General features: G+C 45.3%; 2 protein-coding genes across 3 annotated transcripts in view; one reads left to right on the top strand and one right to left on the bottom strand.

The window, feature by feature from the left end:
* Positions 1-3: 3 nt before the first annotated feature.
* Positions 4-26,413, bottom strand: part of CCDC27 (coiled-coil domain containing 27) — a 28,283-nt gene continuing 1,873 nt past the window's right edge. The window contains 10 exon segments of the mRNA XM_073316382.2: positions 4-32; positions 34-609; positions 1,133-1,210; positions 1,387-1,517; positions 2,372-2,588; positions 5,648-5,809; positions 6,243-6,385; positions 6,980-7,108; positions 8,419-8,548; positions 9,314-9,483. Of these exon segments, the coding sequence (XP_073172483.1) occupies positions 9-32; positions 34-609; positions 1,133-1,210; positions 1,387-1,517; positions 2,372-2,588; positions 5,648-5,809; positions 6,243-6,385; positions 6,980-7,108; positions 8,419-8,548; positions 9,314-9,454 (1,731 nt within the window). The 5' untranslated portion in view covers positions 9,455-9,483 and the 3' untranslated portion in view covers positions 4-8.
* On the top strand, positions 11,045-25,327 carry LOC140899979 (uncharacterized). 2 transcript variants are annotated; one of them, XM_073316377.2, is made up of 13 exons: positions 11,045-11,594; positions 12,365-12,502; positions 13,166-13,349; positions 15,711-15,958; positions 17,001-17,175; positions 18,259-18,359; positions 19,321-19,407; positions 20,170-20,298; positions 20,741-20,863; positions 20,971-21,135; positions 22,962-23,129; positions 23,794-23,954; positions 25,018-25,327. In XM_073316377.2, exons 1-13 carry the CDS (start codon positions 11,531-11,533, stop codon positions 25,081-25,083), a joined length of 1,809 nt encoding a protein of 602 aa, XP_073172478.1. In that variant the 5' UTR covers positions 11,045-11,530; the 3' UTR covers positions 25,084-25,327. The 2 variants fall into 2 exon arrangements, with proteins under 2 accessions (XP_073172478.1, XP_073172479.1); XM_073316378.2 differs by having other exon boundaries at positions 11,046-11,594; positions 12,352-12,502.

Here is a 26,413-nt window from a genome sequence, read left to right as displayed (position 1 = left end):
TGTTTAGCCTATTGCTGTATTTGAGAGAGGGGGGAATCCCCAGACGGGTTGGGAGGCTGTGGGATAAAATTCAGAAAGAAGTTTGGCATTGTAACTATTCTGCTCTGAAACCTCGGGGTCTCTTTTTCTTGGTATCCCATAAGACCCATAATTGAAACAAAAGCCCCTGGCAAGCACAGGAGCCCAAGCCGCCCGGGAAAGTTTGGGGAGCAAGTAGACTGTTAACTGCCAGGCCCTCCATTCCAGCTGCTGGAGCTGAGGTGCCAAAGGGAGTCCCATGCAGTCCACCCAGTGATTGTGTCTAAGGACGGCCCTGACTAAACTGGGGCCTTTGTTCTCGTTAGCTGGAGTCCCTCCCCCAGGAGAGAGGCCCGCAGTGAAGGAGGCTGTCTTTACCCTGGCATTGATGCACTCCAGTGCAACTTTGGCCTGCTGCTCAGTGTGCTTCAAGGCCTCGACTTGGCTCTGCATCTCACTTTGGTCACACAGCTGCTTCTGCACATGGTGCTGGGCTACCATAACCTCTGCCTGGAGCTGGTTGATCTTGCTCTGCAAATCATCAATCAGTTTGTTTTTCTCATCCAGTTTGGATTCTTGTTCTACAATGTCCTGAGGAGAAACGCAGTTCAGGAGGAATGAAGGAGAAAGCTGCCTTACTCAAACATCGGCATATGTCAATGCCCAGTAACGTTACTGGTTTGGGACTTTGTCCCCCCCGCCAGTTTTACCTATAGTATTTAATAATTATTCTAATTAAGAGCCATTAAAACAGGTTTGTTCCCTTTTTCATCAATTCAGGCTCGTTAGAAAAATTAAACTGAGCAATAAAGTGTATTGAGAAACAACATATGCCAGGGCTATCCCATCTCTGATTTTCATGGGACAAACTCCCCTGAAAAACTAGGGAGGACATGGATGGGTTTAGGGTTGCGAATAACTAGACTGAAAGACACAGGACATCAGTGCAGGATTTGGAGAGAGAGCAGGAAAGGACCTAAAGGAGCACAAGGTGCTCACACAATGGTATTGTTCTGTTTAATTTATACAGGCCCAGGCCTAAGAGGTGCACAGCAGGGAGAATTAGGGTGTTGGCTGCTGTAACTGAGCACAGGATTTTGCACCAATGAGTCACCTGTCGGAGTTTGTAATTTTCTCTCTCTATTATTCCCATCATTTCTTCACACTTCCGTTCTTCTCGAAGGCTGGAAAACTGAGAGGAAAAAGCTCCAGTTAACACATCATCCCCCTTACTACAGGTCACAGAATCATGATTTCCTGATTTGTTAAAAAAGAACAAAAAAAAAAGTCTCACAAAGAATAAATTCCCAGTTTCCCACACTACCCAATGGTGGCCAATGGCCTGTGTTATGCTCTTAGTGATTGTACCTTGGCAGACATAGCTTGTAGTTGATTTCCCCGCTCTCTAAGCTCCTTCTGTAGCATTTCCTTTTCAGACTCAGTTCTCCGCAGCTGTGACTCTTGGAAAGCCAACTGCCTTTGCAAGGAAGTGATGGTACCTGTATAATCAGAGTAGAGTTCTGAACCAACTGAATCCCTGTTAAAGCCCTCAGGAAACCTCCCTCAAGTGATGAAAAAGGGGCCAGTCATTTTATTCCATAATCCAAAAGTCATCTAGTTGTGAACATAAGTTCTTAGAACTACAGTCACTACAGAAGTACAGTGAGGGTTAACACTTCAGCTGAATGATACTTTATCGCATGACTGAATTGAAGTGTCCATTTCTTAATGCCAGCCAAATTCATCTTGTGCAAGAGTCCAAAGACTTAGAAATGGTCTGACATGCAGAAGCTCCCTCCAGGCTAGCGACAGAATCATACAATCATAGAATCATAGAATATTAGGGTTGGAAGGGACCTCAGGAGGTCATCTAGTCCAACCCCCTGCTCAAAGCAGGACCAATCCCCAATTAAATCATCAGAAGCTGGACACGTCACAGAGTTCCCAAAGAGCTGCTAGCTAGACAGGGCTGCACCTCTTTGTTCAAAAGCTGCTCTTGATTAGCACCCGCATTGTTTAGCAGTTCAAACTTTACTAGGCACTTTTAAGTAGAATCTGCCCTTGGTTGGTAATAGGCATCTTTACCAGGCAAGCTGTAAGGGAAAAGTAGCTGCTGTTGTGGGGAAGCTACCTTTAAAACTGCAGAGGGAATAGAAGCTGCAGACTCTCAGTGAAGATCTAATGTAGATCCTTCCTAGACAGAAGGAACTGAGCCACAATTATGACTTCCTCTTGCTCCCCATAACCGGCATACAAATTGTTCACAGAACAGGGGAAGAGTTTGGGATCGAGCCACTCGAGATACTCTCTGGTCTTTAGCCCTTTTGTGTTCCCCCTGTGCCAGTCCTGGTACCTGTGGCCATGTCATAGTCCATCTTTGCTTTCTCCAGTTCTTTACAGAGTTCTTGGTTCATTTGCTGGAATTCTTTGAGCTTGATCAGGGATGCTTTCTCTTCTGCTTCTGCCTCATTCTCCTCCTCCTCTTCAGAAGCCACTTCAATCTCTGTACCACTGAGAAGCTCTTTTTCCATGTCCTCTTGTCTCAAGCCCTTTTGCTGCATTTCTGAATACTGTAAGGACAAAAGGACAGGAAGAATTTTGAAAGTTGAAGCAAAATGCAGCCTTCGGTAGAGACTGGCTTTAGTCCTATCAGGCTCCATTTCTGGAGCTGAACATTGGAGGGACAAGAGTCTAGTTCTGGAGTTGCATTTAGGGCACCTCTAACCCTGAGCCAGACACCTTACAAATGGAATAATATAATGTATGGTGAAACATTGACACTGGCTTAAGAAAATGACTCAGTAACTGCTGCAGCTTAATTACTAGTTCCCTTTTCAACTTTTGGACAGCTCTGCTTCCTGTTCTTCTTCTTTATCTGAAAGTGTCTGTTGGGTCCAGCACTGGAGCATCTGGGGACCTCACAATGTCTAGATATTAAAAAAACATACTCCTGGAGGCACAACCCAAAAACCCAAGCAGACCTGGAGCAAGATTTCCGGAAGTTCATTATTGGGCTGCCCTCCTGCCTAATTTGGTCCAAATGCAAACAGACACCAAATCCACTGACCGTGAACTTGACCCAAAACCAGGCAATATCTCCAAGATACTACAAGAGAAGAAGATTCTGAATATTTGTCACTTTTATACATGAGCATTTGAAATGTGCTACATTGGAGCACCTTTTTGGATCTGTGTGGTTAGATGTATGTTTGTTTGTTTGTTTGTTTATAGACCCCCTCTGCACAATTAGGAGGATTAATTTATTTTAGGATCTGTCCACACTGATCTCTTTGGCTCCTGTGGTTAGACAATTTCCCTGGAATCTTCACAGCAGTGGACCCGGGAAGGAGGATTAAATTATAAGAATTTATCTTGTTGTAGATGTACCTTAATTTACACTGATGTAACTGAAAGAAGAATTTGGCCCAGAGATGTTAACCTAAGTTTTTCTTTATAATGATGGTTCTAAATGCTTTGGTTTTCAGTATACACTTTCCCATGTCTGCAAATCAGAGACCCAAAGGAGTTGGGGGAGAGAGGGCAATCTAGAGCAGGGGTTCTCGCAACAAATTTTTGGGTGGCCTCAGAGTGTGGCCACCAAGTCTCTTGCTGATGGCCGCTTTGACAATTTTTCCTAAAATACTTAATTAACTTTAGGAAAAACAAATACATATGCACATATACAGGTCCAATCAGTGTAATTTATTTATGTAGGGGTATTTTTGCAGACTCAATAATAACAACACACAGTTGTCTCTATTCTTTACTGGACCTAAACAGAATAAAAACACAAATAAGATGCTTTGCATGTTCTTGTCTTTGTTGTTGTTTCTTTGGCTTTTTTGGTTGCAGGTTTGTTTGGTTTTAGACTTGCTAACTAGTCTAAAGCCTTCTGTGAAAAGTAATATTTGTATGTTTCTTAAGATCACTTTTTCACAGCAGACACTTGTTATCTAGCTGGGAGGCAGTGAAAAGTGATATTAACAAACATGCAAATATCACTTTTCAGAGCAGACTTACTCAGCCCTGGCAAGCTGGGGGAACAAATTAAGCCTTGGATGGGGAGGTGGGTATGGAGGCAGTGGGAGCCAGGGTGATGGGGGTGGATGGGTGAGGGGCCAGGGGCGATAGGAGGGGGGTGAGTCTAAAGCCCAGCCACTGGAACCTGAAGCCCAGCAGCCAGAGAATGGAGCCCGCAGCTGTGCAGCCAGAGCCCAAAGCCCCATGGTCAGAGCCTGTGGCCAGAGCCCACCACCATGAGGCCAGAGCCTGCCGCCCACCAAACCAGGGCTGAAGCCGGAAGCCTGAGCCCCACCACCCCGGGGGAAGGTGGGGAACTCACACCGGCTGTCTGCTTCTCTGACATTTGTGGCTCAAGAGGGGGGCAGGACCCAACCCCTCCTTGCTGCCCCTTCTCCCCGAATCACTGCCCAAGAGGCTGTGGCCACAGGAAAAGCCCCTGGTGGTCGCATGCAACCATGGTGGTTGCATTTGAGAAATGCTGATCTAGAGCAGTGCTTCTCAAGCTATCTGATGTGGGGGACCAGCAATTTTTTTTCCAATGTGCGCCCAGACCTGCAGCTGATGGCTCCGGACCACCACTTTGAGTAGCACTGATCTAGGGGATGCAGTCACTAAAGGACACATTTAGCAACAGTGTGAAAAGTACATAATGGCAGAGACTCCTCTCATTCTACTGCCAGTTTCTTTTGCCATATCTGGACTAGTGCAGATCCTCTTTCACCTCCTTTTCCAGTTGCCATAGTTCCTCCTGGTCTTTCATCAAGGACTCAGACAGGCTAGCAATCTTGGAGTCCAGCATTTTATCAGAGTAGCTTAGTTTTAATTTTAAGCATGCCACCTCCTCTCTCAAATCTTCTCTAGTGCTGCTTTGTCCTAAGCCATCCTGCACTGAGCTGCTTAGCCTAGCCATCTTTGTCTTGCTGTCGTCAGCTACAGGTTCTGAGGCTGCATCTTTCTGCAAGGGAAAATTTTTAGTATGAGGAAAACTACCTAGGAAGCTAAAAGTAGGAAGCTGCTTTCCACACTCCTAGCTTGCAGCACATAAAGGAAAGAGCTTGGTGCAGTAACCACAAATATACCTCACCTTGTCAGTGAATTTTTAGTGCAAGGCCTCCACAATGGTTCTGGGGAAGCTGATAACATGTTTAGAAAATGATGCACAAATGAGCACTCCCAGCATTCCATTCTGCTTCAGATTGCCACCGACTGGCACAGTGATAGTCAGTAGCTTTATTACATCCCTTATGAGGCTCATAATCAAAATGGGACTGCTGGGGTGTGTGTGTCTCATTTGCATATAATTACCCAGAATGCTCTTCCCTCTCACTGTGCTACTAGTGAATTCAGAGCACAAGGAGGGCCTTAAATAGCTTTTATTTTGAACCTCCTTCCTCAGTCTGGTGTGTGTGAGTGTGTGCGCGCTCACGCACCTGTTTGAGGAAGTCCCCTATCTGCTTACATCATAGGATCAGAAGGGATCACAAGCATCATCACCATCAGCTTTTCCTCTAGTGATGGCCACTGCTGATAACCATTTTGTCTCTCACTATGAGGTCTGTCTTAAATGTGTGCTTCATTTCATACAGAGAAAATGAGTGTAAGTTACCTCGTTTGTGATGACACTTTCCCTCCTGAGCAGCTCCAGATGCTTCTTCAGATTCTCCATCTCATCTCTAAGGATAGAGATTGCATCATCCTTCCTTGCACATTCCTCCTCACATCTTGAAAGACGAATAATCTCTTCTCCCATCATCAACAAGCATCGTTCCTGGGGATAGAAACAGGCATACTGTTCACTCAAACAATGCATCTTAGGTTTGATGGGATATTGGTGGGCAAGAAAAAGATGGATGAATGGCATGCGAGGGGATGATGTACTGTATTTCAATATCTGCCCATCTGTAGGGAATTTAATGGCATCTAGTCTAAGGGACTAGGACCCAGAACTCCTAGGTTCTTTCTTATTTTACATGGACTTACTGCCATTCTCCTCTATTTGCTTTCCCTTCTTTCCTGCACTTCACGTTGTTTTGAAAAAGAACTCTGAGATCCTTTGAATCCATTTATCCAAATACAATTATATTATTAACGTAATTTACATCACACCCTTAGAAAGTTAATTTTCTAGCTGGATCACTTTGCAATTAACTATGTGTGTGGTCTCTTCTTCTTTTTGAAGTATTATAGCAACATTTTCTTACCTTCTCACGGATTACATCAATGTACCATGGGATTTTACTCTCTCTAGGTCCTCTTTGTTGTTCGGGTGAAACTATTCCTTCTGTGAAACTCTTCCACTTAGAGAGTCCAGTGAGACTTCTACTGTGTGGGAGCTGGCCAGCTTCTGGGGGGTGGGGGAGAGGGGAATAGTGGAAAGAGCATTTATCTAAATAACAACCAGAGTCTTGGAAAAACATATTTGTTCTGTCAAACTTATTTCTTCTGGCAACAAATCTTGATTACTAACCTCAGCGCTTTGGGTTCCACTGACTGTACCATTTAAAAAACTCCTCAGAAATTATTATTTACCATACTGAATTAAAAGCAGTGACCCAGCCTGCAATGGATAGGCTTCAAAAGGGAGTTGTGTCTTGTTCCAACTTCTGGCTACAACCTTGATCAGCAAAATCCTCCAACTTATGGCTGGACTTGTATGTGCCCTGTGTTCTGCATATAACCACACCTAGACTGGAACAGGGACCCTGAAGGACCATAGACAGCACTTCTACTACATGGTGCAGGTTGCTCTATGGAGTATACAGCTTGGAGATCATGTCATGCCACCAACTGGTTAAAAAGAGCAACCAAGGCAAGCCCAGTGGTGTTTCCTGGAGCAGTGTAATGCGCTAACTTGCAAACACAACAATTTCGCAGCTGATTTTTACCCTCCTGGGAAAACACACATGCACACTCTTCACAGTCATCCCCTTACCCTTACCTTTGGTGACTGATTCTAATGAATGTGTGTTCTGAAGGGCAGCACTCCACTCTTCAAAGCTGAGTTGGGAGGACAGACTGATGGTACTGAAATTATAGCGCAAATCAGGAATGTCTGCTAAAGTACTTTCTGTGTTTAAAAAAAAAAAATTCTGGTTACTGCTAAGTGGTTTTTCTTTTTTGTTTTTGGCAAGGAAAAATATCCATTTGAGGTATTCCAGATTGTCGGAACTTTAACGTGACAGAAGGTATAAGCCAAAGTGTTGAAACTTTTACCAGTTTCAGAGAAGTGAAGAGAATGTGGGTTTTATGCAAAATGAGATGGACTGATTTAAATATTAAACATTTATACTGAATTCCTAGTTCAGGTATGTGAGGAACCTATCACTTTTAATATCCAGGTAGATTTACATGGTCATGGTAACACAAACTTATGATAGAATGAAAGGGGCTGAGATCTGAGTCACCTCGTCCTTCTGAATAAGGAAAAATCTGTCTTCAGTCACAGAGGTTAAGGCTAAAAGGGACCACCAGAGCATCCAGAAACTAGTTCTGAAACTCTGTTCAGCATAAAACTGTCACAGCCCAGCATAAACCCAAAGGTTCCTTAGCCTGAAAAATGGGGCTGGTGTTCGGGACATAGGGAAAAACTCCTCTCAGTAGGACTACCCTACTCTGCGACTACCCCTTCAAGAGACAGTGTGGAGTTTACAGCCTAAACAGCCCGGGTGCAATCAAGAAGCACCCTGCCCGCCCTGGGGCTATTTATAAACAGGGAAAGGCAGCCAAGTAAGAGAGAAAGGAACCAGAAGTGGTGCTGGTGATAGTGGTTCAACCGTCCCATTGGTCACCAGCCTGACCTCAGCCTCAGAGACTTTGTGTTCTGATTATATGCTCTGACTCAACCCTCTGAGGTAAGGGCCTTATGAACTTGGTTAAATTGTTTCTTCCCTGACCTGCTGTCTAAGGGAAAAAGAGCCAGCTTGCCTGCCTCCTAGAACAATAAAAGAAGCTGGAACTCTAGATGGCTGGTGGTGGTCTGGAGACCCTCTGAATGGCAGGATGGTTTTTTGTTTGCATGGTCTTGGCCTCCTCCTTCTTGGATCATGTACACTTGCCTTTGGGTTTTTCACTTACTACCAGCTAGGCTTTTCTAACTTTGTCGTAGCATTGAGGAAATGCTAAATAAATGATACTGTCGAAAGCCCCTACTAGCAAATACATACTCGTCAAGTGCAAGATCCATATTACATGTTAAAGTCGTGCTGAGGGAATCATCAGTACTCTGGCTACCTGCAATTTGACGAATGAATGGGGAAACAATTTGTAGGACTTAAACAGGAGTACTGGGGAAATAAGGGCTATTGTGTGGGAGAAATAGCTTAATATATTACAGGAAAGGGTATTGAGGGGTTTGCTGATCTTCCTTGTGAGCCTTACCGAGCTGGGATGTTGAAGTTGCTCTGTTACTAAATCTAGGACATCCAGGGCGCATTAGAAAAGATCTCTGTAATTCCTCCACCTGGGGCTCATACTCTGACTCAAAGAAGCCAGCAGGTTTGATATTAGCCTGGCAAATAGGAGGAAATTAGACCATTAACTGGATGTGTCTTATTCAAAAAGTGCTTTTTAATTGTAGGTTGGCAGGAATGTAGGTGTAAATCCATTCTGTGATGTGACAACCAGCAATGATAGGCAGCTCAAGGTCAGAGCCTGATCTGCAAAGTATCCTCAACTCCATTTTGAAGTTGGTGGGAATAGAGGGGGCTCAGCATGTCATAGGAGGCACTGAGTTCACTGCAGGATCAGACCCTCACAAAGAAATCCTTCATCAAATGCTAAAATTCCTTTCTCCCACTTCCTTTCAGCTAAGATTTTCAAGGGAATTAAATGCCCAAATCCCCTTGAAACTGTGTGCCTAACCCCTTTCGGAACTGTCAGCATTAATCCTGGGGGTGGGATTATGATTTTACTGATAAACAAAGCATTGAAATTGCACAGGAGGGATGAAAATCCACTTCTTGCCATTACCTGCATATGACAGCTGGCCTTGGCTGCACTTGCCTTGAGAGGCCCCAATATTTTGTGGATAAGCAAATGGCATATGACTGGCTCCTGCGGTGTGCAGAATCCATTCTACTTAATGGGATTTTCCTTTCTTTGGAGCTTAAGCCTGAAAGAAGCTGCTGCCCAAAATGCCAACCTGCAAGGTGCTGAGTACTTCCCAGAAGGTGTATAGTGCTAGCAAGGCAGCCCCTCATAACCCTTTGCTTCTCAAATCAAATCCCATTTTATCATGTCTAAAATGTGATTAAAATAGCAGCATATTAAATACTTGGTTCTCATAGTAGCGTCTGACTGCTTGAGCTGATTTACTCAGCGTGGATCTACCGCTGGGAAGCTTCCATACTGGTGTCTGTTGCCTTCGGCTGCTTAATTCCTGGAGCTCACTGAAACCCTTCGTCATCAAGTTCATCTCTCTAATGGTGTTTCATCAATCTCAGCCTTTCACAACATGGAGAGGGGGAGAATTAACAGGAGCCTGCTGGGTTAAAAGGCCTATAATTTTACAGATCACATTTCCTCATTTGTGTTCCTGATAAGTTTCAATCCAAGGTTTTCAAACTGGGGGGCCTGCCCCCCTCGGGGGGGCAGTGGCAGAGGCAGAGAGGGACTTTCAGGGCAACACCAGCCCTATGTGGTTGAGGGTCTGGGCTGTGGGGAACAGGAGGAAGGAGAGCTGGCTTAGGGGTTGGGGGAGCCAGGGGAAGCAGGAGAGTGGGGCCAGGGACTGGACGGGGGCTGGGGGGAGCAGGGAGCTGGCTTAGGGGCTGGGAGCAGGAGGGAGGAGGGCTGGTTTAGGGGCTGGGGGCAGGAGGGAGGAGGGGTGACTCAGAGATTGGGGAGCAGGAGGCTGGTTTAGGGGTTGGGGGGACAGGGACTGGGGGGGCTGGCTTGGGGGCTGGGGGCAGGGAGTGGAGGGGGCTGGGAGCAGGAGGGAGGAGGGCTGACTCAGGGATTGGGGGAGCAGGGGGCTGGTTTAGGGGTTGGGGGGCCAGGGACTGGGGGGGCTGGCTTAGGGGGAGGGAGTGGAGGGAGCTGGGGGGAAGAGGGGATTGGGGGCTGGCTGGGGGCGGGGCGGCAGGGGGGGCTGGTTTAGGGGTTGGGGGGCCAGGGACTGGGGGGGCTGGCTTAGGGGGAGGGAGTGGAGGGAGCTGGGGGGAAGAGGGGATTGGGGGCTGGCTGGGGGCGGGGCGGCAGGGGGGGCTGGTTTAGGGGTTGGGGGGCCAGGGACTGGGGGGGCTGGCTTAGGGGGAGGGAGTGGAGGGAGCTGGGGGGAAGAGGGGATTGGGGGCTGGCTGGGGGCGGGGCGGCAGGGGGGGCTGGTTTAGGGGTTGGGGGGCCAGGGCCTGGGGGGGCTGGCTTAGGGGGAGGGGGGGTTGGAGCCTGGCTGGGGGGAAGAGGGGGCTGGTTTAGGGGGAGGGAGTGGAGGGAGCTGGGGGGAAGAGGGGGTTGGGGGGGCGCTGGGGGCGGGGCTCCTCACCCGCTGCGGCCCCTGCCCCCGGCGGTGGCCTCTCAACCAGCCGCTTGGCCTGGGGGAGCCTGACCAGCCCCGAGGCGGGACGGACAGGGGAGGTGACCAATGAGCGGAGGGAACGGCGAGCGCGGGGCGGGGCAGGCGCCCGGCTCGTGGACGGCTGTTGCTAAGCCACCGGCCGAGGGCGCTGGGGGGGGCGAAACGGGGCCGCTGAGCGCGCCCCTGGCGGCCGGCGCGGGCCACGCAGGCTCCCTGCTGCGGAGCACCCCAGGCAGCCCGGCTGCATCCGGAGCGGGCGCTCCCCCAGGATCCGTCGCCCCGTGGTTACCGCCCTCTGCTGAGAGAGGGGGGAGCCCGTAGCCCCCTTTCCCGCCCCCGGGGCCGAGGGGGCGGGAACTGACCCTGCGTCTCCCCCCCCCCCGCCAGTGGCTTCCTGAGGCCACCTGTGACCCCCCCCCGCTCGGTGCAGAGGGTCAGCAGCCGCCCCGGCCCGCCCCTTCCGTCCTCCCGGCCGGGCGCTGCAGCCGCCCACCCCCGCCCCGGGAGCAGCGCCCAGGGGGGGGGCCCGCGAGCCGCGAGCCGGCGGGACGCGTTGCTTGTAAAAAGCCAGAGCCCGGCAGGAGCCGGCCCCCGCGGCGCCGGGGCAGCGGGAGGGAGCTCGCCCGGGGGCCACGCCGAGGGACGCGGCCCGGTGCCTTTGGGGTGCGCCGGGGGCCGCTTCAGCACCCGAGCGCCAGGACAGCTCCTCGCGGGGCTCGCCCGGCCCGGCTCCGCGCCGGCTCCGGCCCCTGGAATCCGAACCCTCGGGACGCTTTGAACGGAAACCGACCCCCCCCCCCCCACTCCGCCACAGCTACCGGGCAGCCGCGGGCCCTGGGCGCGGCGCTTTCCGGGCCCCGATGGCTGGCTGGGCGGCTCCCCGCCACGGGCTCGGGGGCTTGCCCCTGGGGATCGACTAATGCCACCAGCAGCAGCGGGATGTGAGATTCACACCAAGCAGAGAGTGAACTGGAAATGCTGGGCAAGTGGATCCTCCTCCTGCCGTTATTAGCGACCCAGCTTCAGAGCAGAACCCGGGGTGCGTTATTAATTAGCCGTGGAAGTAAAACATAAATTCTCAGCTCCCACCCTGGATAAAGTTCAGGGTCTTTCCTACTCCGGCTTAAAGCATAATCCTGGGTGAATCTAGAAGCCTAGAGTCAAAAGTATATTTGAAACATTGCTTAAAAATCTGTCCTATGTCAGCGATTATTGATATGCCATGAATGCTAAATTAGAATCGGGTGGTGGCATTTTACTAGGAAGCTGTGTGAAAGCTCTTGCTGAACTGCTAGATTTCCAGAGGGCAAAAACCTTTGTCCAAAGGCTGTTAAAATGTGTCCCCTGATAACACAGCCTTATATGAAGATTTCACACACAAATGGAAAATGCTGATCATATTAATTCAAATGCAATTTGTTGTTCATCAGGAATCTAGATTTTGTTCAGTTTCAAATTACATTAATTTTTGCAAAGAAACAAAGATATATTTCTGGATTAACTCTATTTAAAAGATAATTAAATTATCAATTTGTGCTGGAGATTCTGTTTCCAGACTTGGATCTGTGGCTCTCCCAAGCATTATTGACCTCATCTAAAGCCCACTGAAGGCAGTTGGAGTTTCTCCATTAATGTCAATGGATCAGGCCTTCTGGGACTTCTTGATTATATCATTCTATCAGCTTTGCATACTATTGATGAACAGGGATGGGTTGGGGGAGGGGAAAGGTGGACCAGATGACCTCTTGAGGTCCCATCCAGCCCTACATTTTTATGATTCTATGTGTTGTAAACAGTCTTTCTTTCCAGATCCATACAAGCAGGAATGCAGTACAAGGGGAATTCAGTGTCATCCAAAGGCAATTTGTCAGCTGGATGAAGTGACAACCTATTTCTATTGTCAGTGTCTGCCAGGATATGAGGGTGACGGCACTAATTACTGTCAAGGCAAGTGACATCTTAGGCTAATTCTGACAGCATGTTTAGGGGACTTCCTTTCAGCAGGAGGAAGTGTGGATCAGGAATCAGGTCTCTTGGATTCTTTTCTCTGCTTTGCCAGTGACTCACCTTGAGCGAGTTACATTACCTCCATGTGCCTCAGTTGACTTATCTATATACCAGTATAATAATGCCTATTTATCTTACAAGGGTCCTATAGCAATTAATTGGAGCTTATTAAATGCATTGAGATCCTTCCATGGAAAGGACTAAAGATGCACAAAGTATTATAGTATTATTGTCGGTAAGCAAAGTGCTGTACTGTAAAATGAAGACTAGGACAAGCCTTAACAAGGACAGACCAGTCCATGTCCATCCAAATATGAACAACCGCCCCCTATGGGCTACCTGTGCCTAGAGGTAACTGCTTATGCTGCTATTGTAAGAGGGAAATTGGTCAGACCTTTGTGGAGCTTCCTGTGTGTGTAATTTTCTGTGTCCAGAGAGCAGCAGCAGCAGAATTACCCAGGCAATATGGCTGAAATGGAGATCGATTTTTGACATCTTCTACCAGTACTGATTCACTAAGATAACAGTAATAAACAAGAGCAGGTTAATGCTGCTTGCCATGATTCTAAAGACAGACAAAGATCTTTGTTTATCCTTTTCTAGAGCCTGCTGACAGCATAACTGTTTTCAATAAATCTGCTTGTGACGGCTTTGGAGAGCAGGTTTGTCTTATCAAAGTGATGACTGGAAGAAAAGTCACTTTCAGAGTCTCTCTTGCTGGGAACCACCAGCCATCTATGATAAAATGGTACAAATTCTACTCTGCCCAAGGACCCCAGTTCCACAGGTATATTTAGAATAGTGCAGATTCCACACCATTATGGATATTACAAGCCTATAATATGTGTAATATAAGCATGATCTGATGCATTCTTACAGGAAATTATCTATTTTTACAGGTGGTGATGTCATTGTTAGGTATGCTGGGGACCAGCCTGGATAAAATAAGAAACAATCACAGCAATGTATAGCTGGAAGGGACTTTGAGAGATTATTTAATTCAGCCCCCTGTGCCACGGCAAAGCCAAGTAAACCTAGACCATCCCTGGCATAGGTGCTGACTCTGTGGGTGCTCTGGGGCTGGATTACCCATGGGGGTGGGGAATGGTGGGTGCTGAGCATCCACCAGCAGCCCCCCATCAGCTCCCCTCCAAGGCCTCAGTACCTCCTGCCTGCTGGCAGGCCCCACAGATCAGTGCCTCCCGCCCGCCATGAACAGCTGTTTTGCAGCGTGCTGGAGGCTGGGAGGGAGAAGGGAGGACGCACGCTCTCGGGGAAGTGGGCAGGAAGAGGTGGGGCAAGGGTAGGGCCTTGGGGAAAGGGGTGAAGTGGGGGCAGAGCCTGGGACAGAGCCAGGGGTTGAGCGCACACACACACCCCGGTGCTTGGGAAAGTCGGCAGCTGTGATCCCTGGCAAGGGTTTGTGTAACTTGTTATTAAAACCTTCAATGATAGGGATTCCACAACCTCCCTTGGAAACCTATTTCAGATCTTATCTTAGTTTATAGTTAATTCCATGCTCCAGACCATGGCTGAAGTAGCTGAGCAGGACTTACAAACTTTTTTTTTTTTTTTTTTTTTTAGAAGTAGGAAGGAAAACTGAATTGGTGAGTCCGCTTGCACCTCGTTCATTTCAGAATTAGTGAGCTTCTGCTCTCCAACACCTTGAGTTCTTCTCCTCATAGAACTAGCAGCTTCCCTAAGAGGAAGGTTTCTGCACAGAAGCCTGGAAGCATTGCATGTATCTGGCAAATGGCATAATAATTAGGGGAACCCTCTGGAACATATATTTTTTGGGGGAAGGGCCTTATAACATTTTGTTTCTTCCTCAGTCCCCATTAGCTGAAGGCTGCAGTATTCCACTGTGGATTGCTTAACAAGCAGATTCAGGACACTGAGTTTAGCAATTTTTATAACCACTTGCCTGAACCTTGGCAAAGCTTGAACTGAACTGCTTCTTGATAACACAGGGGGAAATTAACGCCTGCATAGAAGACAGCCACAAAATCTATCAGCCCCTTAAGTCCCCTGTAAATCCTCCAAACTGGGTTTATGTGGGATTTAGATAGTGCCTAGGCCTTGGGTTGGCCCTTTGCATAGGAGAGAATTTCACCTTGAATTCTGATGGATTTTTAATCTCATTGCAATACCACTTTCAACACTAGAGGGCACTTGGGTGTTACTTAAATTGGTGCATGAAGTATTGTAGCCCTGTGGGTCCCAGGCTATTAGAGAGACAGGCTGGGTGAGGTAATAATAAAAGATAGTACCTCACCCACCTTGTCTCACTTAAATTGCTATCAGTCATTGGTGTGAGTAGTTTATGTGGTGAGTGAGGCTGAGAACAGCTAGTACGTAACAATCCTGTATTTGAAGTTCCTAAGTATAAGTTTAGAGATTTTTTAAAGAGTGTTTATCTGCAGCTGTCAGAGTAGCAGCCGTGTTAGTCTGTATTCACAAAAAGAAAAGGAGGACTTGTGGCACCTTAGAGACAAACAGAGTCTGTTATCATTTAGGGTGGCCAGCCATTTGTTCAGAGCACCATTACTGATCACTGTAGAAATGTGTTTGTGGGAGGACTTATTACTAGTACACCTTTATATATACATGGCCAGGTCCCCAGGCTTGGTGGAATAGGACTTTTTTTGCATGGTGGGCTGAGGGAGAAACACAGAGATAGCTTCATACCACCTTTACCCTCCAGTGATATTGGGGAGAGGGGCAACTGGCCTCCAGCACAAGTTAGATAGTTAAGTTACATCAGTGAAGAATGTCCCTAAGAAGCCACTCTGCTGGCCAGGTTCACCAGAGCATGTTATTCTTCTTCATTCTCCCATGTTCCTGATGTGTCCCTGGCCTACCTCCAGTTACACCTGATCTGCCCTCTATCATATCGTACAGAGGATCTAACCCACATGCATTCCTTGCATTCTATGTGAGGGGCTTCCATTGGTGTCAATGAGAATTGCCAAACACTGAGGGTAGCATATGGCTTGGCAAAGATCTGGAAAAGACCAGTCACCATTTCTATTCCCCTCAGCCTGGGATAGTCACTCTCAAATATAGAGTGTATCCAGTATTACACTGATCCTACAATTGATTTTAGCCAAAAAAATCCCATTTGGTTACAAGGACTGTTTCTTTGCAGTTATCGAAGGAGATTGACACCAGCTGCTAACCTGTCCCCAAAGATGGCTCTGGCCAACAGCAGTCTGTCTCTGAAGCTGTTTTCTATTGATGAGGATGATTTTTACCCAAACATGTTCTGGGCTGAAATCCAAGCAAAAGCCTTGCCTGATAAACAGGCAAACATTGAAGCGTATGATTTCACAGACTTTCAGATGTTAAACCCTTCCCACTTGAGGTACTTTTTCGTCCTAGAAAGAATGCCAATAGGTAAGAAATGGAAACTGCTACCACTGTTAACATTAGAAAACTTTGCCATGCTGTAAGGGTCAGTGTGGAAATCTTTGTCAAATAAGACAAAGCTGGTTATCATTTTTGTAAAACCAGAAACATGCCTGGTGCTTTGCAGTGACCATTACATCTGTAAACATCCCCTTAAATGAGAATGGACTAGCCCATGGGTGTTCATCCATATCAGGGCCCATTTTATCAGAAACGGCTGACCTGTACTAACACCCAGCCGATAAAACATAAAGGGTGGCATGCTCTTGAGCTAAGCCTTTTATGTTTGGGATCACCAGCCATCCTGCATTTCATGAGACTTCCTTTTCCTAGTAAACGAACAAACCCTTTTTTCTTCTGTAATCACCTTCAGAGGCTGTCTGTAGGACTGTTTCTCACCTATAAAGAAATAGTAAACTGTACCTCTTTCTGTGAAGGTAGCACCCTATTTATAGCTATGCCCATTTATTCTGTTGTATTCTTCATTCAATGTTGATTTTAGACTTTCATATCCAGAGAGACCTGATATTTGAGGGAGGAGTTTAAATCAGATTTACATTTACAGCATGTGGTTTTGCTTTTATATTGCATTATATGATGTTAATTGTATGCTGCTTATTAATATGATTATTTTCTAATTCTCTCTACAGCGCCCTGAGTGCTTGTGCAAGGACACATTATAAAAAAATTGGCTTCCTCCATAACACTCTGCTTAGATGCTTGTATGGTACTGATCATTAAAGATCAAAGTAGAGCTGGCACACACAGAATCTGCCAATGAACATTGACAAAATACTGTCTCCAGGATCTTTGCATATATTTATCTCCAACTTCATGGAGATATTTATCGCACTTTGACTAGAGCATAAATCTAAGACATTTCATTCAGTTGACTGTTACTTTCCTTGAGGCATACTTGGCATGATTTATTGGTAGAATGCTTTTAGAACCAATGAAAGTTTGGGGGTTTTTTAGGAGCCATCGTAAATGTTTATCGATCTTGTTCTCTGGTTTTGCATTTGTCTTTTAGAGCTTGGACAGTTTTTAGAAGGAGACACCGTTACCATACAGCTGCCTCAGTATCTTCAGGTGTCTCCCTCCAGCTTTGTAAAGTGGACCAAAGAGCCTTCGCTTATGACACTGTTTGATACCAATGCTGTTGTGCTGGCCAACGGGACTGAGGGGATTGAGATCAAAGGAGTAAAGTATGCTTGTAATCTGCTGTACTTTCAGCCTGTAAACTCCTGTTTCCTTCTCAGTGCTCAGGAGTAATGCATCTTCATAAGAATGACCATCCTGGGTCAGACCAATGGTCCATCTAGCTCAGTATCCTGTTTTTTGACAGTGGCCCATGCCAGATGCTTCAGAGGGAATGAACAGAACAGGGCAATCTGAGTGATCCATTCCATTCCCAGCTTCTGGCAGTCAGAGGTTCAGGCACATCCAGAGCATGGGATTGCATACCTGATCATCTTGGCAAATAGCCATTGATGAACCTATCCTCGCTGAACTTATCTAATTTTCTTTTGAATCACCTATATTTTGGCCTTCGTAACATCCCCTGGCAAGGAGTTCCACAGGATGATTGTGCATTGTGTGAAGAAGTACTTCCTTATGTTTGTTTTAAACCTTATGCCTATTAATTTCATTGCATGATCCCTGGTTTGTGTGTTATATGAAAGGATAAATAACACTACCTTATTCACTTTCTCCACACCATTCCTGATTTTATAACCTCTATCATATTCCCCCGCCCCCCCCATATGCACACCAATATGGGATAAGCATCCACAAGGAGCAGAGAATAAGGCACATGGACTGTTGGGATTATCATCACTTAGTGGTGCTCCTCATACTTTGCTGTAAAAATATTATTTCTTAAATGATTAGGAATAGAAATAGATTTAGAGAAGGAGTAGAAATACAAAGCAACTGTGAACTGAGTCCATAAGAAAAATAGCCATCCAGGGGTTCTGCAGCTGTCATAAAACAGAGTGGATCTCTGCATTTTAATCCCCTCATCTCCTATCACCTCTACTTCCCCGTTCCTTCTATTTCTTCCCTCTTGAGTACTCTCCCCCTTCTCTTCCTAAACTAGCCTCCAGTTGCCTGTGGTCTGAGGGGGAGACAAAATCAACAAAATGTCTGAGTTCTAATCTCCTTCCCTGCTCATCCAGTAGGAAACCTATCCCCAGAGTGAAGTCTGAGTACTGTAAAGCAACCTTCAGTAGAAAACCTGAGTGGGAAATCGAGGATTCTCATTTCCTTTCTGTTTTACCTTCTCTCAGGAATAGTGAATTTGGTTACATCCGAGCTCTTGTCTATGATTTCACCCCTGATGTTCCTGGAAGGGTTATGGTAGCCCAGAGGCTCTTCTTCATAAAGAAGGGTACTGAATGTTTTTAAATTTGTGGTGCATTATCCTTAGTATGCTTTCATCAGGATTTGACTTCCATGTCATCTCTACCTTTTTACTTAGATATTCAGTACAACCAAATCAGCCAATGCAATATTTTTTTTAAAAATCATTAAAATATTCTATTAATATTAGCTTTGGTAAGACCACTTTTTATTTAAATTATTACTTTATATGCAAATACATATATAGGTCACTTCTGCTTGACAGTACCCTTTTAACATGAGTTCAATTAACTGTTCACCAAAGCTTTTAATGAACGAGGTTTTCCACATTTTTAAAAGGATGCTAAAAAATTGGAGAGGGTGCAGAAAAAGAGTCGCAAAAATAATTTGAGGGCTGGAGTAGATTCCTTACAATTAAGTTAAGAATATGATCTGTTTAGTTTTTCATCAAGAAGACTGAGAGGTGACTTCGCTGCAGAATACACATACCTTTACAAGGAAAATATACCAGCTCTTTAACCTAGCAGAGAAAACCACAAGAAAAGCCAATGACTGGAAATTAAAGGCATGATAAATTGAAATTAGAAACAAGGCACACATTTTTAACAGTGAGGGTGATTAATTATTGGCACAAACTACCAACAAAAGTGGCGAATTCTCTATTTCTTAATGATTTTACCTCAAGACCAGATGCCTTTCTGGGAGATTTGCTTTAGACTTTAGTCAAGCACAAGTTATTGGGCTCAATGCAAGTGTAACTGGGTAAAATTCTGTGGTCTGTGCTAGACAAGAAGTCAGTCTAGATGAGCTAATCGTCCCTTCTGGCCTTAAAATCTGAGTCTGTGAATGAACCAACACCTATTGTGTTTACTATAAAGGGCAACTATGTCTTTTTGACTTGAATAACATGAAATGATTAAATGGATCAATTACTTTACTTTGGCCAGTCTCCTGTTTGTTTGTGTCACATGTGCATTTTTCCCTCCCAGATATTAGCAAAATGTGCAATGGAACTCGGAATGAAAAGAATTGCCACTGTAACCCGGGATTTGAGGGAAATGGCGTACACTGTATTGGTAAATATTCATACACTTTGCTTCCTGGAGCATTTTCTCATAATGTAAGCATAACTTAACATAGAAGAGACTGAAGCGTTTGTGATATGCTGCAGCCATTCAATGCCTTATATATCCATGTAAAGGATTCACATGTGACATCAAAATGAGGCTTGCCTCATTGAAAAGAATAAAAGACAGGGGAGGAGGGTGTCAAGTCCCAGGCATCCATTTCAGAATGTGTTATAAAAATATCATAGAATTCTTCAGTAATGACCCTAAAATTGCACATTTTAATGATTTTTGCTAGTGTTTTAAGCTGCTATTGCAAAAATAGTGTAGCCTTTCTGAAGGGTTGCCTCAAGGTGAGGATCAGAATAAGATTAATCACTCATTAGATATAACAATGAGTTTTGTTAAAAACATCTTCACGCTGTGCCATGCAGCTTGTGAAGGAAATTCAAGGTTAATTCCAGAAAGGATGGGTTTAGTCAACATTCCCTTCCATGGCTGGCTTGAATTCTGTTTTACTGTGATTTTTAAGTGTCTGATATGCAAACATTGCAGATGCAAAAAAGGATTACAGTGCAATAGTGAGATGCACTATGAGAAAGCACCTCTCTGCCATGCTGTTAATGGTAGTGGCTGAAGTTTTTAAAAGGACAAGACACATTTTGGTCCAATAATACTATTTTCAATTATACAGCCTAAGATAGAGAATTAATCAAGTCCATGCTTCTGGGCATCTTCTGACTATCTTCTGACACTTCTTTCTGCTTGAAGATATAGATGAGTGTGTGGAAGGAATGCCCATGAAGTGCCTGCCCGAGGCTGAATGTATCAATAGATATGGATCATACTTTTGTCGTTGCCCACACGGATTCGAAGGTGATGGACTGTACAGCTGTGTAGGTAAAGGAAATGTGAGCTCTGAGACTTGAGGGTTTTTTTTTTTTAAACTGAGTTAGCTTGTCAGCTAATACATTCTGAACAGTAAGTTTAGAAGCAAGTCCATTTTTCAAAGCCTGTATAATTAAACAGGTAAAGAGAAGACTGTGGTTGTGATTTACAGGTACCAAAGAAATGTGCAGAAATTGCTTTTTGATAGGCCAAAAAAGGGCCAGGCAATGAGCCCTATTAAGATGGCTTGGAATGATGGAGGCCTAGGGAAATTAAGTCCCATTCCTACCAAGGAGCCTTGGTCAAGACAGACGCAAAACAACATCTGTGGTTGTTTCCTCATGTCGAAGGTCCTGAATAAAGATACTGTTGTGCTGTAGAAACCTGTAATTTACATGAATCCTGTATAACTGCATTTTAAATGAAAAAATTAGTGTTTTTATTTCCATTCTAGATATAGATGAGTGTGCAAGAGGTATCCATAACTGTAATCAGGATGCTACTTGTCTGAATACTCTTGGCTCCTATTTCTGTGTGTGTCAGAGTGGGTTCATTGGCGATGGCATTCACTGTAAAGGTAAGGAGACGAGATTACCTGTTGGTTACTTACATGTGACTGGGAAGAGGTGAGGCGTGGATGTGTTTCTCATCCTGATGTTTTCATCTTTGTCCTCCCTATGGCAGCAAAAAGCATATGGTCCCCATGGTCTCCCTGGTCGGTCTGTACTGTCACATGTGGATACCAGAACCAGATGCGGATCCGCTTGTGCACCCATCCAGAAAGTGGGATGCGTTGTGAGGGACCTTCTGCTGATCTCAAGCTTTGTCCCAATCTAGAACCATGCCCAAGTGAGTCCAAACTCATTCATTTCTCCAAACTCATACAGATTGCTGTATGATTTCGATTCCCTATGCAACATTTGTCAGCTAAACTGTGCCAGTTTGGCATGGGAACCAGAAATTGGGATGTCCTGCTTCAAAACAGACTAAATGAGAATCTCATTTGCTCTCAGCAGCTCTGCTTTTCAGTTCTCTATCCCCTAGAGCATGAGTCCTCACAAAATGATGATCAGTTGTGTTGGTATAACAGGATGGCTGACCCCAGGACCTTGTACAGGAATGTAGGACTCCTTGAGTTCCCCTAGGTGTAGCTCATAAAAACCCTGTCTTAATAGTAATTACCTTGAATCTTAAGTCATACTGGCAGGTGGGTGCAGTAAACTCCAACCAGTGTATAAAGGGGTTCACAGGGTGTCTCTGGCCACAGGGGACTAGTACAGAGGAAGAAAGCCCAAAGAACATCTAAGCTTGGAAAGTTTAGATTGAGGTTATGTTATTGCTTTTGAATTTCCACTAAAGCCAAGCCCAGGAAGAGGGTGCTTGGATACTAACTCAGGAACTGCTTGCTGTGTTGAGGATGGGAGTAGGGACTCAACCTGTTCAAAGCTGGTTTGCCATTCTCTCCAGCAGTGGAGCCATAAAAAGACAGGCTGTAACAGAAGCTTTCTCACTGACAATCCCTTGTATTATATGCTTCTTTAGTTGACCACAAGTTAGAGGAATTCTTAGGGCTTGATCTGCTGATGACCTGCTTTGGTCTAGTCATTTCCATTAATGCAAAGTGGGCATAAAATATTACCAAGCGAGAATGGTAGTAGCAGTTTGCATTGGGGAAAACAGCTACCCAAGGTTCAGGAAAACTGTGAATTGGGCCCTTAGTTGGCACCTGTAATGGGGTACACTTATCATTGATAGCGCCCCCTGGTGCCTGGGGTCCAAATGAAAGTCCAATTAAATCTATAAACCAGTAACTCAACTCTACTCCTGCACAGTTCCTCTTCTGCTGCTGCTTTGTCACAGGATCCCCCCACTGCTGCCTCCTCTCCCTGGGGACTCTGGTAGCTTCCCTTAGGGATCTCTCTGCCCCTTGTGGGCCCTAGCTCAGGGCCCCCCACAGGAGCCTACCCTGCTTTGTGTGGGCCTTCCAGCCTGACTTCTTTGCTTCTCTCTCCCAGGCCTTCCCGCCCTAACCTTTTCACAGCAGGGGGTCACTAATTATCATTAATTATTTTCACATCACCATCAAGTGGGGGCTAGTTGTTAGGTCACTGGCTGAACCTTAAAGGACCAGCCAGCCTGTGACAGCACCTATCAAATAACATGTCATCTCCTGCATTTGAAGGAAGAGATCATGTCAGTGGAGTAGAAGGTGGTCACAGGACAGCATGGATTGTCACAATTAGGACTGTCACTTGGAGGAGCTTGCCAGAAAAATAAGCTGTCCTGAGCCACGACATGTATCAACATGTGATGACGGTGATATTTTTGGTATGTTTTAACATCCTGCGAGTCTATCTCAGAGCATACCCAGTGGCCCCATTGCTTCTAGAACAATGTAAATGTAAAAGCTGAGTTCAAGGCTTCACTAAAAATATATCCATAAGGTAAAGCAGAGACATTTCTGCTGAGAGAGAGAGTGTGCTATTTATTCTGTGACAACATCCTCGTCCTAATGATTATTTTCCATTATCCTCAATGATGTGAATCCCTTTCAGTGAAGTGTATCCTCATGGAATGTGACAAGATTCAACACAAATAGCTGCTAATAGTCTGAATCAATATGGATCTGCCACCTTGCTCAGAGAGATGAGAATGCTTCTGTTTCATTTCTCTAGTGAATGGCCAGTGGTCAGAATGGTCACCCTGGTCAGTGTGTTCTGACACCTGTTTGGGAATCAAGAAAAGAATCCGGATTTGCAATAGTCCTGCTCCTTCCAGAGGAGGTTTGCCCTGTGCTGGGTTAAAGGAGGAAGTCACTGTGTGCAACAACAACAAATGCCCAGGTACAGTAGTTATTTTGAATACTGTAATATTTCACCAAAATATCAGACGCAGATGAGACTGAGAAAGAGATTCTGTTGCATAAGTAATTGTCAAAGGGACTTCAGTACCAGATTGGAGTGTCCCCAGAGCTCTGCTTCCCACCACATCTCTGCTCCCATTTCACCCTACACTGCCTCCCACTCCTAACTACTCCCTTTGTCTCCTCCTCCCATCAGTAGGTGTACATCTTCCTTATGCCTTGATGCTTAGAACAACCACCTTTTCCTGCATACCAAATCTCCATTTCCTTCTTCAAGTCCCTCATTAAAACCCCTTTTCTGTGAAGACTTTAGTTCATTTTCCCCTCACTGTTAAAGTCTCTGTGGCTTCTTGCATGCTAACTGCTGGTCCATGGTTTTTATTCAGATTGCACTGTAAGTTCTTCAGGGCATGGCTACTACATTTTTCATGTTTTGTAAACTGTGATGTACCCGCACAGTACTTTATGAATAATAATGATGCTGCCAGATGAAAAAGTGGCTAGTGGCTTGCATGAAAAGACCAATTTGCAACAGCCCATCTGAAGTTATCTTTCCTGAACATAAATGCCTGAAACATGTAGAAATTAAAAAGAAATGAAGTAGAGAAGCACTGGTCATGATGCTTGTCTTTTCTTTGTCTCAGTTGATGGGATGTGGTCTCCGTGGGCATCCTGGACTCCCTGCCCCATCTCTTGTGGCCTCGGCGTGGTGAGCCGATCTCGACGATGCAATAATCCTGCCCCAGAGCACGGGGGAAAGAACTGCACTGGACACGGATATGAGGAAGGTTCTTGTGGATTTCCAGTAAGACATAGATCTGTAGGATAATGGATTTTAGAATATTCCTGTCAGAAAGAAAACAGAGATCTATTATCACTGTTGGTAGAACTTTAAGAAGGTTCAGAGGAGCATCCAGAGTTCAGATGCTTATTGAAATGGACAAAATGGGTTTGAATTAGAAGAATGGGAGTGTTCCTCAAACAATCAATAGGAATGAAGGGAGAAGTCCTCCCCAAAAGGTTGTTCTGACTGTAGCTTAGCAGCTCACTATCAACCTGATCCTGAGATACTCTTCTGTTGAAGCCAAAGGGAATTGCTGCTGTTTAGGATCGCTCAGAAATAGGCCTTTTATAAGGTTTTTTGGAACTGTCAGGTCTTAATGTAAGCAAACAAGATAATGACATTTCTAGAATGTCTGCTTTATAATGCATTTCAGTAGAACTCTATGCATGTTATATTTTTCTGTTTATTCAACCTCACGTTTTTAAATAATGACTAACATCTAATTTCTATTAAATTTTACTTCAGTCACCCATAAAGGGCAGAATTACTCACAGTGCGGATCTTGGTTGCCTATACTATGCTTGTTTTGATAGTGGAAATTCCGTTGATGTCAATTAAAGTTTCAGATGTAGAAATTTCAAGATGACCAACTGCACATATTAAAGAAGAATCTGACCTGATAAATTTCAGAGTAGCAGCCATGTTAGTCTGTATTCGCAAAAAGGAGTACTTGTGGCACCTTAGAGACTAACAAACTTATTTGAGCATAAGCTTTTGTGAGCTACAGCTCACTTCATCTCTGAAACCTGTCATTATGCAAGGCACTGAATTTAGCCGTATGGAGTGGAAATCTATCATCTTCATGAAAAAAACTCGTGGAATACATCCGATGAAGTGAGCTGTAGCTCACAAAAGCTTATCCTCAAATAAATTTGTTTAGTCTCTAAGGTGCCACAAGTACTCCTCTTCTTTTTGACCTGATAAAGTTTTTCTTCTAAATGTTTCTTTTGCAGCATGCTAAGAATACTGCATTAGAAATTCAATCCTTGCCACATAGTCTGTCTCTTATCTGTTTTATTTCTAGGAGGATTTTTGCAAATACCTGAAGCGACCATCTGAATCCATTATACCAGGGAAACTGATCCAGTAATCAGTCTAAGGAAGTTAGTGTGCTGAAAAACTATTGAAATTCGGTGGCCTCTAATTCACTTACATGCCTTTGAAAAGTCCAGCTGTACTGAAAAGTTCCAGAAGAAACCTGCCTCAATAGAAAACTTATAGTCATAGTACTTACTGGAATACACACAGTATTGGTGTTGGAACCAGTGTAGTGTACTGAATGCTAAGGCCTATTGTGTTCATGACTTTAATAGAGAATAAAAGCTGGGCACAAAATGAAGACTTACATAATTACTTTTTTTGCTGCGAGGCAGAGGGAAACTTGTACTATGCCTTTGAATAAGAAGCTAAACCCCAGTAAGCAAAAACAGTGAAGCCAAGGATGGGGGAAGGATGCCAGGGTCCAAGACAGACAGAGAAACCAGAAGCATCCTTTTGAGAAGTGGGACATAAAGCACTGTACTGTCTGCAGAATTTACAGATATGATAAAACACCCCTGTCACTAACACTGTATTTATGGCACTGCTTCATGGGCAAGGATGGTGTCCCTAGCCTCTGTTTGCCAGAAGCTGGGAATGGCGACAGGGGATGGATCATTTGATTACCTGTTCTGTTCATTCCCTCTGAAGAACCTGGCATGGGCCACTGTCAAAAGACAGGATACTGGGCTAGATGGACTTTTGGTCTAACTCAGTGGTTTGAGTGCTAAACCCAGGGTTGTGAGTTCAATCCTTGAGGGGGCTATTTAGGGATCTGGGTTAAAAATTGGGGATTGGTCCTGCTTTGAGCAGGGGGTTGGACTAGATGACCTCCTGAGGTCCCTTCCAACCCTGATATTCTATGATTCTGGTATGGCCGTTCTTATGTTCATTTACTTTTGGTGGGTGATTCATTTGGCACTATCCCTCCCTCGCATCAGCCAGGACACCAGGTAGCAGTGACACACTGAAGACAGTACCCTTCTACCCTGGATCCCCTCAGTCCCTCTTGGGGCACGTGTCAAGAGCTGCAGCTTCGATCCTTTCATGTTCTTAGGTCAGGTTTTTGGGTTTGTACAACTTCTGTATGGATTTAATGAAACAGGTACAGTTAAACTGATACCATCCCCTAGGGTGTATGTAGTGAAGGTGCCACAGGACTCTTTGCCACTTTTACAGATCCAGACTAACACGGCTACCCCTCTGATACTGGTACCAAAGGTGTTTATATTAGTTCATTTGGGCAAATGCACTGTAATGTGCTCACTGGCAGGCATCTTCATACCAGCATGAGTGTGGCCAGGCTAGGGGGCTGCACAAGGATCAGTGTAACACCCTCTGCCACCCACCCTCTCTCACAGAGCCATGAGTACAAAATCTGG

The sequence above is a fragment of the Lepidochelys kempii genome, chromosome 18 (genome assembly GCF_965140285.1).
Source record: "Lepidochelys kempii isolate rLepKem1 chromosome 18, rLepKem1.hap1, whole genome shotgun sequence".
Taxonomy (NCBI): Eukaryota; Metazoa; Chordata; order Testudines; family Cheloniidae; genus Lepidochelys; species Lepidochelys kempii.
The sequence above is the reverse complement of the archived record's forward strand: the minus strand, read 5'-3'. Positions and strand labels throughout refer to the sequence as shown.